The sequence below is a fragment of the Myxocyprinus asiaticus genome, chromosome 36, assembly GCF_019703515.2.
Source record: "Myxocyprinus asiaticus isolate MX2 ecotype Aquarium Trade chromosome 36, UBuf_Myxa_2, whole genome shotgun sequence".
Taxonomy (NCBI): Eukaryota; Metazoa; Chordata; class Actinopteri; order Cypriniformes; family Catostomidae; genus Myxocyprinus; species Myxocyprinus asiaticus.
In genome coordinates, this window is record NC_059379.1 from 18,285,471 (window position 1) to 18,298,639 (window position 13,169).

The 13,169-nt window shown below is 39.0% G+C and overlaps 1 protein-coding gene across 1 annotated transcript in view; it reads left to right on the forward strand.

Moving 5' to 3' along the window:
- Positions 1-13,048, forward strand: part of LOC127427265 (bone morphogenetic protein receptor type-1A-like) — a 65,332-nt gene extending 52,284 nt beyond the window's left edge. Inside the window, exons 4-13 of the mRNA XM_051674755.1 lie at positions 4,414-4,585; positions 4,683-4,785; positions 5,405-5,501; positions 5,643-5,739; positions 6,253-6,385; positions 6,812-7,004; positions 7,136-7,433; positions 9,722-9,897; positions 10,012-10,142; positions 10,287-13,048. Coding sequence (XP_051530715.1) covers positions 4,414-4,585; positions 4,683-4,785; positions 5,405-5,501; positions 5,643-5,739; positions 6,253-6,385; positions 6,812-7,004; positions 7,136-7,433; positions 9,722-9,897; positions 10,012-10,142; positions 10,287-10,412 — 1,526 coding nt within the window. The 3' untranslated portion in view covers positions 10,413-13,048. The remainder of the gene's footprint in view (positions 1-4,413; positions 4,586-4,682; positions 4,786-5,404; positions 5,502-5,642; positions 5,740-6,252; positions 6,386-6,811; positions 7,005-7,135; positions 7,434-9,721; positions 9,898-10,011; positions 10,143-10,286) is intronic.
- Positions 13,049-13,169: the final 121 nt, after the last annotated feature.

Sequence of the window (13,169 nt, forward strand, 5' to 3'; positions counted from 1 at the left end):
CCTTGTGACGTTGCATAAGGTTGTCGAAACAATGCCATGACGAATGTGTGCCTTAATCAAAGCTAAAGGCGGTCCAACGAAATATTCGAGTATGCAATTTTTATTTTGGCCAGGCATTGTACATGCGTACATTATTTTTCAAATCTGATTGGAATTTTGGTAACATTTAAAAAATAAAATCTACATTTTGTTTCTCAGCTTTGTTGACAGCAAAACAACGATATGATATGTAAACTGCAGTATAGCCACTTTCTCCATCCACCCAATTAATGTTTTTTTGCTGAGATTACTGATTGGCTTTACCTGTTGCTCGAGTCTCACCACCATAAACGTTCATTGTTTGTGGCACTGTAGGGACCTATGTAGTGTTGCTGTTTTCAGGCAGACTGTATGGCAAATGGAGGCTGGAGCAGAATCGTGACTTCTGTTTCTTTAAGAGGCTGGCGCTCGACTCTGAGCCGAGCTGCCTACAGGCTGGGAGAATGCGGTCAGCAGGACTCATTACTGCCTGAGTACTGCCAGACCTCAGACTCCACGGTGACGGCAAGCCAGAATCTAGCACACATGTAGGAGCACGGCGATGCTCTGTTGCTCTGTCTCTCTGAGCCAAGGAAAAACATGGAGAGGGGGAAGGAGAGAAAATGTATTCACAGACTTCGTAATGCCAATGAATCACTGAGTGCCTGAAAGGTACTTTGAAAAAAGAGTGCACAACTTGTTGCATCTGCTCTGATTTAGTACCCTTCTGGCTTTAAACCTTTTTCTGTGTTTCAGCTCAGATAACATTCCTGAGCCCTGTGGTTGTTTGTGTGGTGCTGTTGTGGTTGCAGGAATTTAGCTTGTTCGTATCTGTGTCCTGTAGCTTTTAGGACATGTAGAGATCAACACATCGTTATACATTACTCTGCCTTTTACAATATCTCTTAAAAGTAGCCTGTGTGCTGGCTTACACATTCACATTCCTTCAATTTACTGGTGTCTCACTGAGCAAGAGAGAGGGGGGAGAGCAGGGCTCTGTGAGGGCAGTTTATGAGGGATACGGGCGTAAAGACACTAACCTCATAGAACGTAGTTTTTCTGTTTTTCTTTCTTTCTGTTCCCTGTCTCCCTTTCACAATGTTTATTTTACCGGTTTCCACCTCCATTATCACACAGGTCCTTATTTGACAGCAACGGTGCCTGAACTAAACTGTGAAGTGATCAAAGATGTGAGATCAAATGCTTTAGGCATATAATTTACATTTTGCCTTAATGGAGGGGGGCCAAGGGACTCCTCCTTGGCTTCAAATGAACATTTCTCAAATGCAAAAGCCAAACCCTGACACACAAACAATATTTATATCGCTGACTATCGCAGGAGCGTAGCATATGAATGGAACTGTCTGACTCAAACAAAAAAATAAATAAAAGAGAAAGTATTAGAAGCAGGCAGAGGGCGGGAGAAAGACAATAGATGAAAAAGGAGAGAGATAGAATAGATAGACTCTGTTGTAATGTGTTGTAGAATCCAGAGCTCAATCTCTCAGCTTGTGCCATTTGACCTGGTCTTCAACCTCACATTTACACACTGTAATCCCATCTCTTGTGTTCCTAATATGGTTTTTCACTCTCCCTCCTAATCCCACTTATCATCATCTCACCTCCAGGCCATTTAACAAAATGTTTCGTGACAAGTTCTTTTGTAAGCGATGTTCCACAAATTGACTTGGTGTTGAGTAACACTATCCTGTTCGAAACAACTGGTTATGGTGACTGCATTTTCAGCCACACTTTCATTCCTGGCCTGAGTGTGAATACATTTTTTATTTCATTTTTTTTTCACTCAGATCATGCCATTTCAGAAAAGTCCTTTAAACCTGTAAGCAGTATGCCCCTCTATCAGATTTCATCCCAAAATCAGAAGAAAACATTAGAAATTATTTGTTGCTTAAAGACAATTAAACCTATCTGAGGATAATTAAGATTTTTCTCATTCAAGTACTTTTCCCCCGTATGACTCATTTACATGATGCAAATGAGAATTAATTGTTTAGAATTAAAACACATTATTTACACAGCACCAGGGATCACTTTAAAATTATGAAGAAATTAAAGACGTTTACACAGCAAGAAGAAACACCCAGGCTGCTGTGAGAACACAAGAGGACTGCTGAAAAGAATGTGATAAAAATATAAAACCGCTGATATACTGTATCAATGTGTCAATGAATTCATATAGGTCCACAACAAGAAGAATACAAATCTGAAGCTCAGTTAATACAGGTACTCCACTAAAATAACAGAGAATTCTGCATAAAATGTGTTTGCGCTTAGATGAAATGCAGGTACAATCAAGAGAAACTGTGTGCCGGCTTTTAATGCTTTCTTGTTCTTTTTTTAATCTTGTGCTTTATTATCATGCAGTAATAAACTGACGTTGTGATTGAGGTGTGTTATCATGAAATCAAAGACCCTTTGCTTGAAATCCGAGCACAAGTGTTCAAAAGAGACGCTTATGACGACCAAGTGTAAACAGTGGTGTGTCTCGTTTGTCCAGTTGTGATCGGATCACCCAAAATGCATCTTAATACCAGACCGGGCCAGGGAGGTCAGTTCCCCTTGGTTCAAAGCCTCTTGGCTTTGAGGCTTCATGGCTGCTGGATTATCGGGCTATATATCAAATGAATGGTCTCCACCCCTGCTGATATGGCTGGAGGTGTTGCTGTTGTGTAACTGCTGATATCAGGTGAGATCTGCCTACTGTATGGACTTTGCCATTTGTACACATACAATTTGTATCGCCTGCCCGTCTAGTGTGGGAAATGAGGCTCTGTGATTGTGAGGGACACTTGAGATGAGTCACAAATGAACACAGAAAAAGATGAGAAACAAATGGTGGCCTCTCATCTGATTTTTATGTTAAATGTCACAGAGAGAAAGAGATGTAGGGCAGGCCTGAAGGAGTCTCAGACATGGGCCAGGTTGCAGTTGTGTGGAATGTTGTGTTTTACTTAACAGCAGCACGCCTGTTTTAGTGTGGGCTTATTTTGAGTTTAGGCCTCCAGAAGATCCGCCCAGACCTGAAGGACGAGCAGGAGGGCTCTAAGAGGAAGCACCCATAGCGGTGCTGAACACTTGAGGTTTTTTTTTTTTTTTTTTATCCTCAGGCAATATGCACCCTGTCTGTCTGCGACAAACACTCTCTCTCTCCCTCCCTCCCTGTCTCCTTATTTCCCAGTTTCAATCCTTAACTCTCTCTTTTACTCACTGTCTGTGGTGATCTGTTTTTCTCATGCTGTGTTTACTCCCATCGATTTGTCTAAGATCCCTAGATTCCCAGCAGTATAGTTGAGCATAGAATAAGAATGTGATTGTTTTGGTCATATGTTCAACATTTCAAATTATGTCTGCATTTTAAAAGAGAGATTGACATGCAGGTCTCATCAATAAGGATGGCCGCTTGCCCAGGGCCAGTGTGAGAAAGTTTTGGGACAGCTGACTGAACTCTCACTTGCCCCATTGGGCCACTGCTGTGTACTCTCAATATATTAGATTCATTGATCTTGTAAATGTGTTTTTGTGTCTTGCAAACATTTTGATTTCTGTGAAGTCTTGAACATTATTGTTGTGAATTCTGCTGATTTAAACTCATCACCAAGGTAGCATTATCTTGCTGGCTAACATAGATGAGGTTTTTGTATGAGGAAATATCGAGAATGAGTTTTGATAGTCTTGAAAACATCAATGGGTTAAAAATTGCAATCATCTTTCCAGCAAAACTAATTAACTTATTTTTAATGAAAACTTATATAAATAAATAGTTAAAATAAATAAAACAAAAATGTAAAAGCATAAAATATAAATATTGTTTCCATTTGGGCCAGCAGAAAAAAAAAAACTACCATTGAGTCCTGACATGTAATCATATTCGTAAAAAATATTAATAATAATAATAAAATAAATAAAGAGAAAAAATCTTCAGATTCTTGTTTAGCAGTACTATACAATTCACTTTTAAGATTCTTTTTAAATCAAAATATTTTAAAGTCGTTAATAGTTTTTAACTGATATTTAACTTTCTCCTATTCTAGTTTAAAATGAGTCAACAATGAGTAAGGCTAAGTATTGGTTGATTTCCTCATGCTGCTATCAAAAAATTGCTCCGTATGTTTGAGCATCCAACCACCAGTGGGTTGAGTTTTGAACGGGACTATCCTTTTTTTTTTTTTTTCACCAATGGCAGATGGGGAGAGTATTGGGGAAAATTGTTTGAAAGCAGTTTTTTTTATATATGTATTTTGTTTTTTTGCAATTCCTCCTAGTTCTGCTAGTGGCACAGCAATTGCAGACTTCACCTTCAACCACAATGACAGAATTACTAAGAAATAGCTATACAGTCTTTAAATCTGACTCCCACATTCCAACTCTTTCTAGGTGGGCAGAACCCAGACTACATGCTCCATGGCACTGGGGTCAAGTCTGGATCAGATCCCAAAAAGCCCCAGTCAGGGGATGGATCCACCGTGGCACCCGAGGATGCAGCCCGCTTCCTTAGCTGCTACTGCTCAGGCCACTGCCCTGAAGATGCCACAAACAACACCTGCGAGTTAGTGAAGCATGTGCTGTTCAAGCTACTCACACTGCTTATCTATATTTGCTTATCCTTATGTGAAGACTTAAATGGTCTTTTTGTATTCATACAGGACGAATGGCCAGTGCTTTGCTATCATTGAGGAGGACGAGCACGGCGAAGCTATTCTCACCTCAGGCTGCATGAAATATGAAGGCTCTCACTTTCAGTGCAAGGTAATAGTTACATGGACGGAAGAGTCAAGAAACTCTCTAATTCCCCTTTTTCTCAGAAAGTATGCTGGTGCTAAACCTGGGAGTGTGATCTGAAGCTCCCAGAACTCGTCAGCATTTCCACTGACTTGTGAGCTGACCAATGAAGTAACTTCTGACCACTGCATCAAAAGCAACTTATCTAAATGTGTAACAAATGTAATTCATAGCAATCAATTCACACACATGATATGTGTAAATAAAATAAGATAAACAGGGATAATAAAGTAGCTGGAGCCGATGTGCAACATGACATGCATAGAAACACGTGTCCATCAACTGAAAGTTTGCCATATTGGCCATTGCCAATGTAGTCAGCTTTGTTGTTTTCGAGTGGGAGTGATCAGTTTGTGATCAGTCTTGCCAGACTGAATTGTTGTCCCACCTCCCAGCCTCTGATGTTAGAAATTCCTAGTTCGAGACCATCAGGTTTTAGGGACTGGTGCTCTTCTGAGATCGAAATGTGCAGAACGCCGGTGCCCGCAAACTGTCAGTGGAAAAAAAGCATGTATAGATAGTCATCTTTAAGATTTGATTGCTGGGGTGTTGTGATTGACTGCAGCATGTGGTTATTGTTGCACAGGACTCTCCTAATGCACAGAGCAGGCGGACCATTGAGTGCTGTTCCACAAATTTCTGTAACAAAGACCTACAGCCTACACTTCCACCTCCTCCAGACAGTAAGTGTTTCATGCTTAACATCCAGTGCAGACTGGATTTAATCTCATCTTAAGATGCAGCAGTAAAAAGAGTTCCATATGTATTCCACTTTTGTTTATGTTCCTTAAAGTGCCTGTGATCTCTCATTGTCTCTGTTCCAGAGCCTTCGTTATGGAACGCCCACTTGCTGGCCTTCCTTATCTCAGTGACTGTTTGCTGCTTCACTTTAGTCGCCATTACAGTAGTGTGTTACTACAGGTGAGACTTTTATTTCATAATGACATGTTTAACATGCTGAAATGAATGAAAGATGCACCTCAGCTTGTTAACTATTAACCAGCACACTGATAGCACCTGCTTAATATAGTCAAGTGAATGTAACTTCTATTGTGGTTGACCTTAATACATGGATAAAAAAAGGCCCTAAAATGTATTTAGACACTTAAGCCACACTTAAAAATCTATGCATTTAATTGCATTGGATAACAAAATATCAAACCATGTGGCATGTGTAAACAAATGATGCTAGACTTTTTCCCAGAAATAACTTTGCTTTTCTTTTCACAAACTGGTCCCAAGGAAAATTTTTACTGGATGTTTGATGTCAGCTCCCCTTAAATTCAGACATTAGCAGAGTACTTTTTAATTGTGGCTTAAGTGTTCAAATACTTTTTGTGGCCACTGTATATACATGTAGGTCTTATATAGGTAGTAATTGATTGATGATTTGTGGAACAATTTCTGTGAAGTGACATGTGGCTTTTTGCTCAGGTATAAGCTGCAGATGGGACGGAGACGGTACCAGAGAGACCTGGAAAAGGACGCGTTCATCCCAGCTGGAGAGTCTCTCAAAGACCTTATTAGTCAGTCCAGTACTGGCTCAGGTTCAGGGCTCCCCCTGCTGGTGAGAAATTGTTTTTGAAAATGCTTTTTATATTAAGAACAGGCTTCTAATAGTCATGGAAAACCTCACAAGATAAGATCATTTTAAATGTGCAGTTTTTTAGGCCTGGAAAAGTCATGGCAATTAATAAAATTCTAGTCATGGAAAGGTCATAGAAATGTCTATAGTGAATTAAAATGTTTCTAGTTGTGCTCAGTTTGAAACTTATTTCATCTGCCAGAAATTGCAATTTGTTAGTGCATCACTCTTAAATAAATGTAAAAAAATCTTTATCATGCAATCATGAATGACTGGAAAAGTGATAGAAATTGACTGAAGATTGGTGAAGCAGATGTTTTGCAACCATTTTTCAAAAACATTCATAGTTGACAACCATTGAAGATTTTGAGTAATGATAAACGGGTGTCCAATTCTCTTTGTACACAGGTCCAGCGCACCATCGCTAAACAGATTCAGATGGTGCGTCAGATTGGAAAGGGGCGGTATGGAGAAGTGTGGCTCGGTCGCTGGAGAGGAGAAAAGGTAGCGGTGAAAGTGTTCTTTACCCGTGAAGAGGCCAGTTGGTTCCGAGAGACAGAGATTTACCAAACTGTTCTAATGAGACACGAGAATATACTGGGTAGGTTCCACTATTACAAAACACTTACATATTTGAGATGCTACAGTATTTTATTTTTGTCTGTGAGATTATTGTACTGATTTAGCCTTTTTTATTGAACTTTCACTCTGATTCTTTCTGTCCTCCTCTAGGCTTTATTGCTGCAGATATTAAAGGCACAGGAGCGTTCACTCAGCTTTTCCTCATAACAGATTACCATGAGAACGGCTCTCTCTATGACTATCTGAAATACACTACCCTGGATATACAGGCCGTGCTGCGGCTGGCCTACTCTGCAGCCTGTGGCCTGTGCCACATGCACACAGAGATCTATGGCACGCAGGGCAAGCCTGCCATTGCTCACAGAGACCTGAAGAGCAAGAACATTCTCATAAAGAAGAATGGCACCTGCTGCATCGCTGATCTGGGCCTGGCAGTGAAATACAACAGGTTAAGACACTTACAACACACTCGCATGCACAGAAAATATGCACTGGGTTTCAGTTAATGTTAGCCTATGATATTACATTGTAGAAAGTTTAATGAACATATAGCAAATGTAGAGCATTTGTTCATATTAATTGCTACTGTACTTGTTGCTATCATGAGATCATACTTAGATTAATCACTGAGAATACTTAATCCTCCTTTTGTCCTTCAGGTCATTTTTGACCCATGTTGAAAACCATTCAAAATGCATAAATTCTTGATTAGTGTAAAACAGCACTAAAGACCACCCTTAACGAAAATCTATTTTATTGTGGTCCCAAAGTGCATAATGATATGTAAAATAAATGGAATATTAATGGAGTAACATCATTTTTACTGTCCGTGTAAGAAAGCATACTTCATTAAAGGGATAGTTCACACAAAAATTAAATGAAATTCTCTCATCATTTACTCATGCCATCCCAGATGCGTATGACTTTCTTTCATCTGCTGAACACAAACGAAGATTTTTAGAAAAATATCTCAGCTCTGTAGGTCCATACAATGCATGTGAATGGGTGCCAAAATTTTGAAGTTTCAAAATCCACATAAGGGCAACATAAAAGTACTCCAGACGACTCTATTGGTTAAATCCATATATTCTGAAGCGATATGATGGGTGTGGGTGAGAAACAGATCAATATGTAAGTCCTTTTTCTTTTTACTGTAAATTCTCCTCCTTGATCAGTCAATCTTCACTTCAGTTTCACTTTCCCATTCTTCTTGTGTTTTTGGTGATTCACAGTCTTAATACATATCACCCCCTACTGGGCAGAGAGGACAATTTATGATATAAAATGACTTAAATATTGATTTGTTTTTCACCCACACCTATCATACAGTGCATCTGGAAAGTATTCACAGCGCTTCACTTTTTCCACATTTTGTTATGTTACAGCCTTATTCCAAAATGGATTAAATTCATTATTTTCCTCAAAATTCTACAAACAATACCCCATAATGACAACATGAAAGAAGTTTGTTTGAAATCTTTGCAAATTTATTAAAAATAATAAACGAAAAAAATCACATGTACATAAGTATTCACAGCCTTTGCCATGACACTCAAAATTGAGCTCAGGTGCATCCTGTTTCCACTGATCATCCTTGAGATGTTTCTACAACTTGATTGGAGTCCACCTGTGGTAAATTCAGTTGATTGGACATGATTTGGAAAGGCACACACCTGTCTATATAAGGTCCCACAGTTAACAGTACATGTCAGAGCACAAACCAAGCCATGAAGTCCAAGGAATTGTATGTAGACCTCCAAGACAGGACTGTATCGAGGTACAGATCTGGGGAAGGGTACAGAAAAATCTGAACTGGGAGACTAGTCAGGATCGAGGGAAAGATGAATGCAGCAATGTACAGAGACATCCTTGATGAAAACCTGCTTCAGAGCGCTCTGGACCTCAGACTGGGTCGAAGGTTCATCTTCCAACAGGACAACGACCCTAAGCACACAGCCAAGATAACAAAGGAGTGGCTCTGGGACAACTCTGTGAATGTCCTTGAGTGGCCCAGCCAGAGCCCAGACTTGAACCCGATTGAACATCTCTGGAGAGATCTGAAAATGGCTGTGCACCGACGCTCCCCATCCAACCTGATGGAGCTTGAGAGGTCCTGCAAAGAAGAATGGGAGAAACTGCCCAAAAATAGGTGTGCCAAGCTTGTAGCATCATACTCAAAAAGACTTGAGGCTGTAATTGGTGCCAAAGGTGCTTCAACAAAGTATTGAGCAAAGGCTGTGAATACTTATGTACATGTGATTTCTTTCGTTTTTTATTTTTAATAAACTTGCAAAGATTTCAAACAAACTTCTTTCACGTCGTCATTGTGGGGTATTGTTTGTAGAATTTTGAGGAAAATAATGAATTTAATTCATTTTGGAATAAGGCTGTAACATAACAAAATGTGGAAAAAGTGAAGCGCTGTGAATACTTTCTGGATGCACTGTATCTTGTTTGAACAAATGGATTTATCCACTGGAGTTATATGGATTACTTTTATGCTCCCTTTATGTGGATTTTGAGCTTCAAAATTTTGGCACCCATTCATTTCCTTTTGTGAGGACCTGCAGAGCTGAAATATTCTTTTAAAAATCTTAATTTGTGTTATGCAGGAGAAAGAAAGTCATGCATATCTGGGATGCCAGGGGGATGAGTAAATTTTCATTTTTGGGTGAACTATCCCTTTAACAGCTAGTTTGCCTTAAACATTGACCACATATTTTGCTTTTCTCTTAGTGATACCAATGAGGTGGACATCCCTCTTAGCACAAGGATGGGTACACGGCGATACATGGCACCGGAGGTCCTGGATGAGACGCTGAATAAGAATCAATTCCAAGCATACATAATGGCCGATATTTACAGCTATGGTCTCATTGTTTGGGAGATGGCCCGCCGATGTGTGACAGGAGGTATGTTTCGGCACAGTTTTGTGTTCATTTGTTCATTCCAAATTTCACAATTATCTTCTTTATGAATTTATGATGCCCGTCTTTTAATAGTGACCATTTTTTTTCTATGTGCAGGCATTGTTGAGGAGTATCAGTTACCATACTGGGACACGGTACCTTCAGAACCATCCTATGAGGACATGAGGGAAGTGGTGTGTGTGAAGGGAATGCGGCCAGTGGTGTCCAATCGCTGGAACGGTGACGAGGTAAGATCCATGCATTTTATAGTTCACCAGTTTAATCGCCATTTTTTTTTTTATCACTGGTTTATAACAGAAGCTTTATTAGTTGATATTGAGATATAAAATGCAACTCAAATTCATTTATGTCTTGTCTTTACCTCAATGCAGTGCTTACGGGCCATGCTAAAACTCATGTCTGAGTGTTGGGCACACAACCCAGCCTCTCGCCTCACAGCTCTTCGAGTCAAGAAAACACTCGCCAAAATGGTTGAATCACAGGACATTAAAATATGATCAGTTCTCCCTCCAATAGCAACCTAAGAGAAATCATGGAGATACTTATGCTCACACCATGAATTATTGCCTCGGTTCCTAAACAGACCTGTGGGAGCGCTGCATAGCAGAACATTTACCTCCCTGCCTGGCTGCCTTTTTTTTTTTTTTTTTCACCTTTTTGCAGTTACACTCTTAGTGTCATTTAGCACCCTCTGCTGGACAGTACATGCCAAAGCGCATCCGCATGGAAATATGGGCAGAATTCCAGTCCACTATCACTTGTCCAGATTTCCACTCCCAAACTTCAGGGATCGGTACTCATCATCACTGTCTCCACCATTTTTCCCCTTCTTTACTTCAGGCAATCTTTTATATGTTGGGAGAGAAATGATGAGCTTATGGTGCTTTCTGTGAAAGTAGAGGAATATGTCTGTATGGAAAAGAATGGTGGCAGCATTTGCCATTGGAGCACAGTAATGGAGCCATATTTCAGGAGCATTTGGAAGAAAGCTAAGGACTGACCCATCTGTCTTTGAATGAGAGGCCGACATATTTGAGGTGATATTCAGACTTGTGATCACCCGTGAGACATATGCTTGGGATGTGCTCTAGTAAGGCTTGCACTCACAAAATTAACACTTGGGATTTGGACTGTGTGCAGAAGTCGCCACCAAAACTGCAAGAGAGATTGCACCCTATTTAATGCAAATGACCCATATGCTATATTATCGTCTATTTGTATAAAACAAAAATGACCCATAACTACATATTGACATTTTAATTATTAGCCATTTTGAAGAATTATTCCTTCAACTACTTTTGTTTCTAATTATCCGTCCATTTGGTGTTCAAATACAGAATTGGATGCTAGCAATAAGGTTTGTCTGTTAGAAACCTCCCCATTTGGAAAAGCAGAAGATATATAAAGAAGACATGTATTCACTTTTAGGGAATAAGTTCTGTTCAGGTGCAATGACTAGAGTAATGTGATTATAACTCCAGCTCTTGCTTGAAGCAGTAAAATACAACTGGTCAAAGACTGCCAGCACTGCAGCCATAAAGGTCTATTAAGCTAGCGGATGGTGACAGATCTAATCTGGCTTATTGCTGGTTTCCTGGTGTACTGCTGAAGTTGGATGCCCACAGCTTTCATATGCCACACAACTGATGTTTTATTTTATTCAATTGCCTTCAAGTCAACCACAGTATCACATCTGATTAATCAGAGTCAGATTGGATTTCTGTTTTAAATGCCTCATTTAAATGGTTTTGCCTTGAATTTAATGTTGTGACCGCTTGGGAATCATATGACTGATGACTCTGGTGTCAAATCCCATAAATGTCTTATGTGATAGATATGTGCAAATGCATGTGCTATTTATTCATGTCATGTCTTATAGTATGAATTATGAATTATCAAGGTAAGGAACTTTACTTGCAGTCTATTAACACTATTCTTGCAAACAACAAATGTTTTTACAGAGCAGCTTAATCTTGCAAGTACTAGTAACAGTGTATTTATAACTTTGTTGAGATGAAATTTAATGGTTAATGACTTTTTATCAAAGTGTGGGTGTGCATTATTATTTCTCATTTGCGCTCACCCGTGTTCCTCAAATGTGTACAACTAGAACCGTCATTTGAAATGTACATAATAGTAAATAGTTAATGAAAAGGAAAATTATTTGTTTTGCAAGACTTAATGAAAACATTTTTTACTGAAAAGCTTTGTCACAAATTAAAGTCAATGTGACTGATTTACTGCATAATTGGCACTTGTGAAAAATGCAGTTTTAACTTCAAAACTTTTGCCATCATCACTTCTGCCATAACATTTATGGAGAGGTACAACCTTGTGTGTAAGTGTTTTCTCATTGTTTGGGCTGCAGCTCAAGCTTAGTCTGTCCATTACAATCATGCCAGTTACCTTGTGAAATCACATTTGAGCTAATTTAAAGGAATAGTTATTTCATCATTTAATTACCCTCATGCCGTACCAAACTCATATGACTTTCTTTCTTCTGCAGAACACAAATGAAGATATTTAAAAGAATGCATGATGTGTTTTTGTCCATACAATGTAAGTCAATGGAGTCCAAAGGTTGCAAGCACCAAAAAGAAAATAAAGGCAGCATACAAGAAATCCACACAATTTAAGTGGTTTAATCCAAGTCTTCAGAAGTGACACGGGAAAGGAATGGATGTATTTCTGTTTCTCACCCAAAGCAATCATTTCACTTCTGAAGACATGGATTAAACCACTCAAGTTGTATGGATTACTTTTATTCTGCTTTTATATCATTTTTGGAAAATCATCTCATACTTTTTTCAAAATATCTTTGTGTTCTGCAGAAGAAAGTCCTACAAGTTTGGTATGGCATGAAGCTAATTAAATGATGAGAAAATTATTTTTGGGTGAACTATCCCTTAAAGCTCGTCTGTAAACAAGTTGAGATAAATGACTCCACAACAATTTGTCTTAATTGTTTAATGTGTAATAGAAACCATGTAAAATGGCCTGGAAAGAAATTTGTGTTGTGCACAGCATCTGGTTTTAAGAGAGGTGCCTTATGTTGACCAAGAAAGGCTGTTCTGTACACAGAATTTGTCCAATGTATCCATTTTTAAGTAAATTACCTTATTTTAGTACACAATCATTGTTTTTCTATTGAATTGTCATAATGCTTTGAATGTTATTTGAATGTCTGGTAATGAATTAGCAGATGAGTATTTTTGCGAAGGGTTTTGAATGGATTGAAATATCCTTAACTTTTG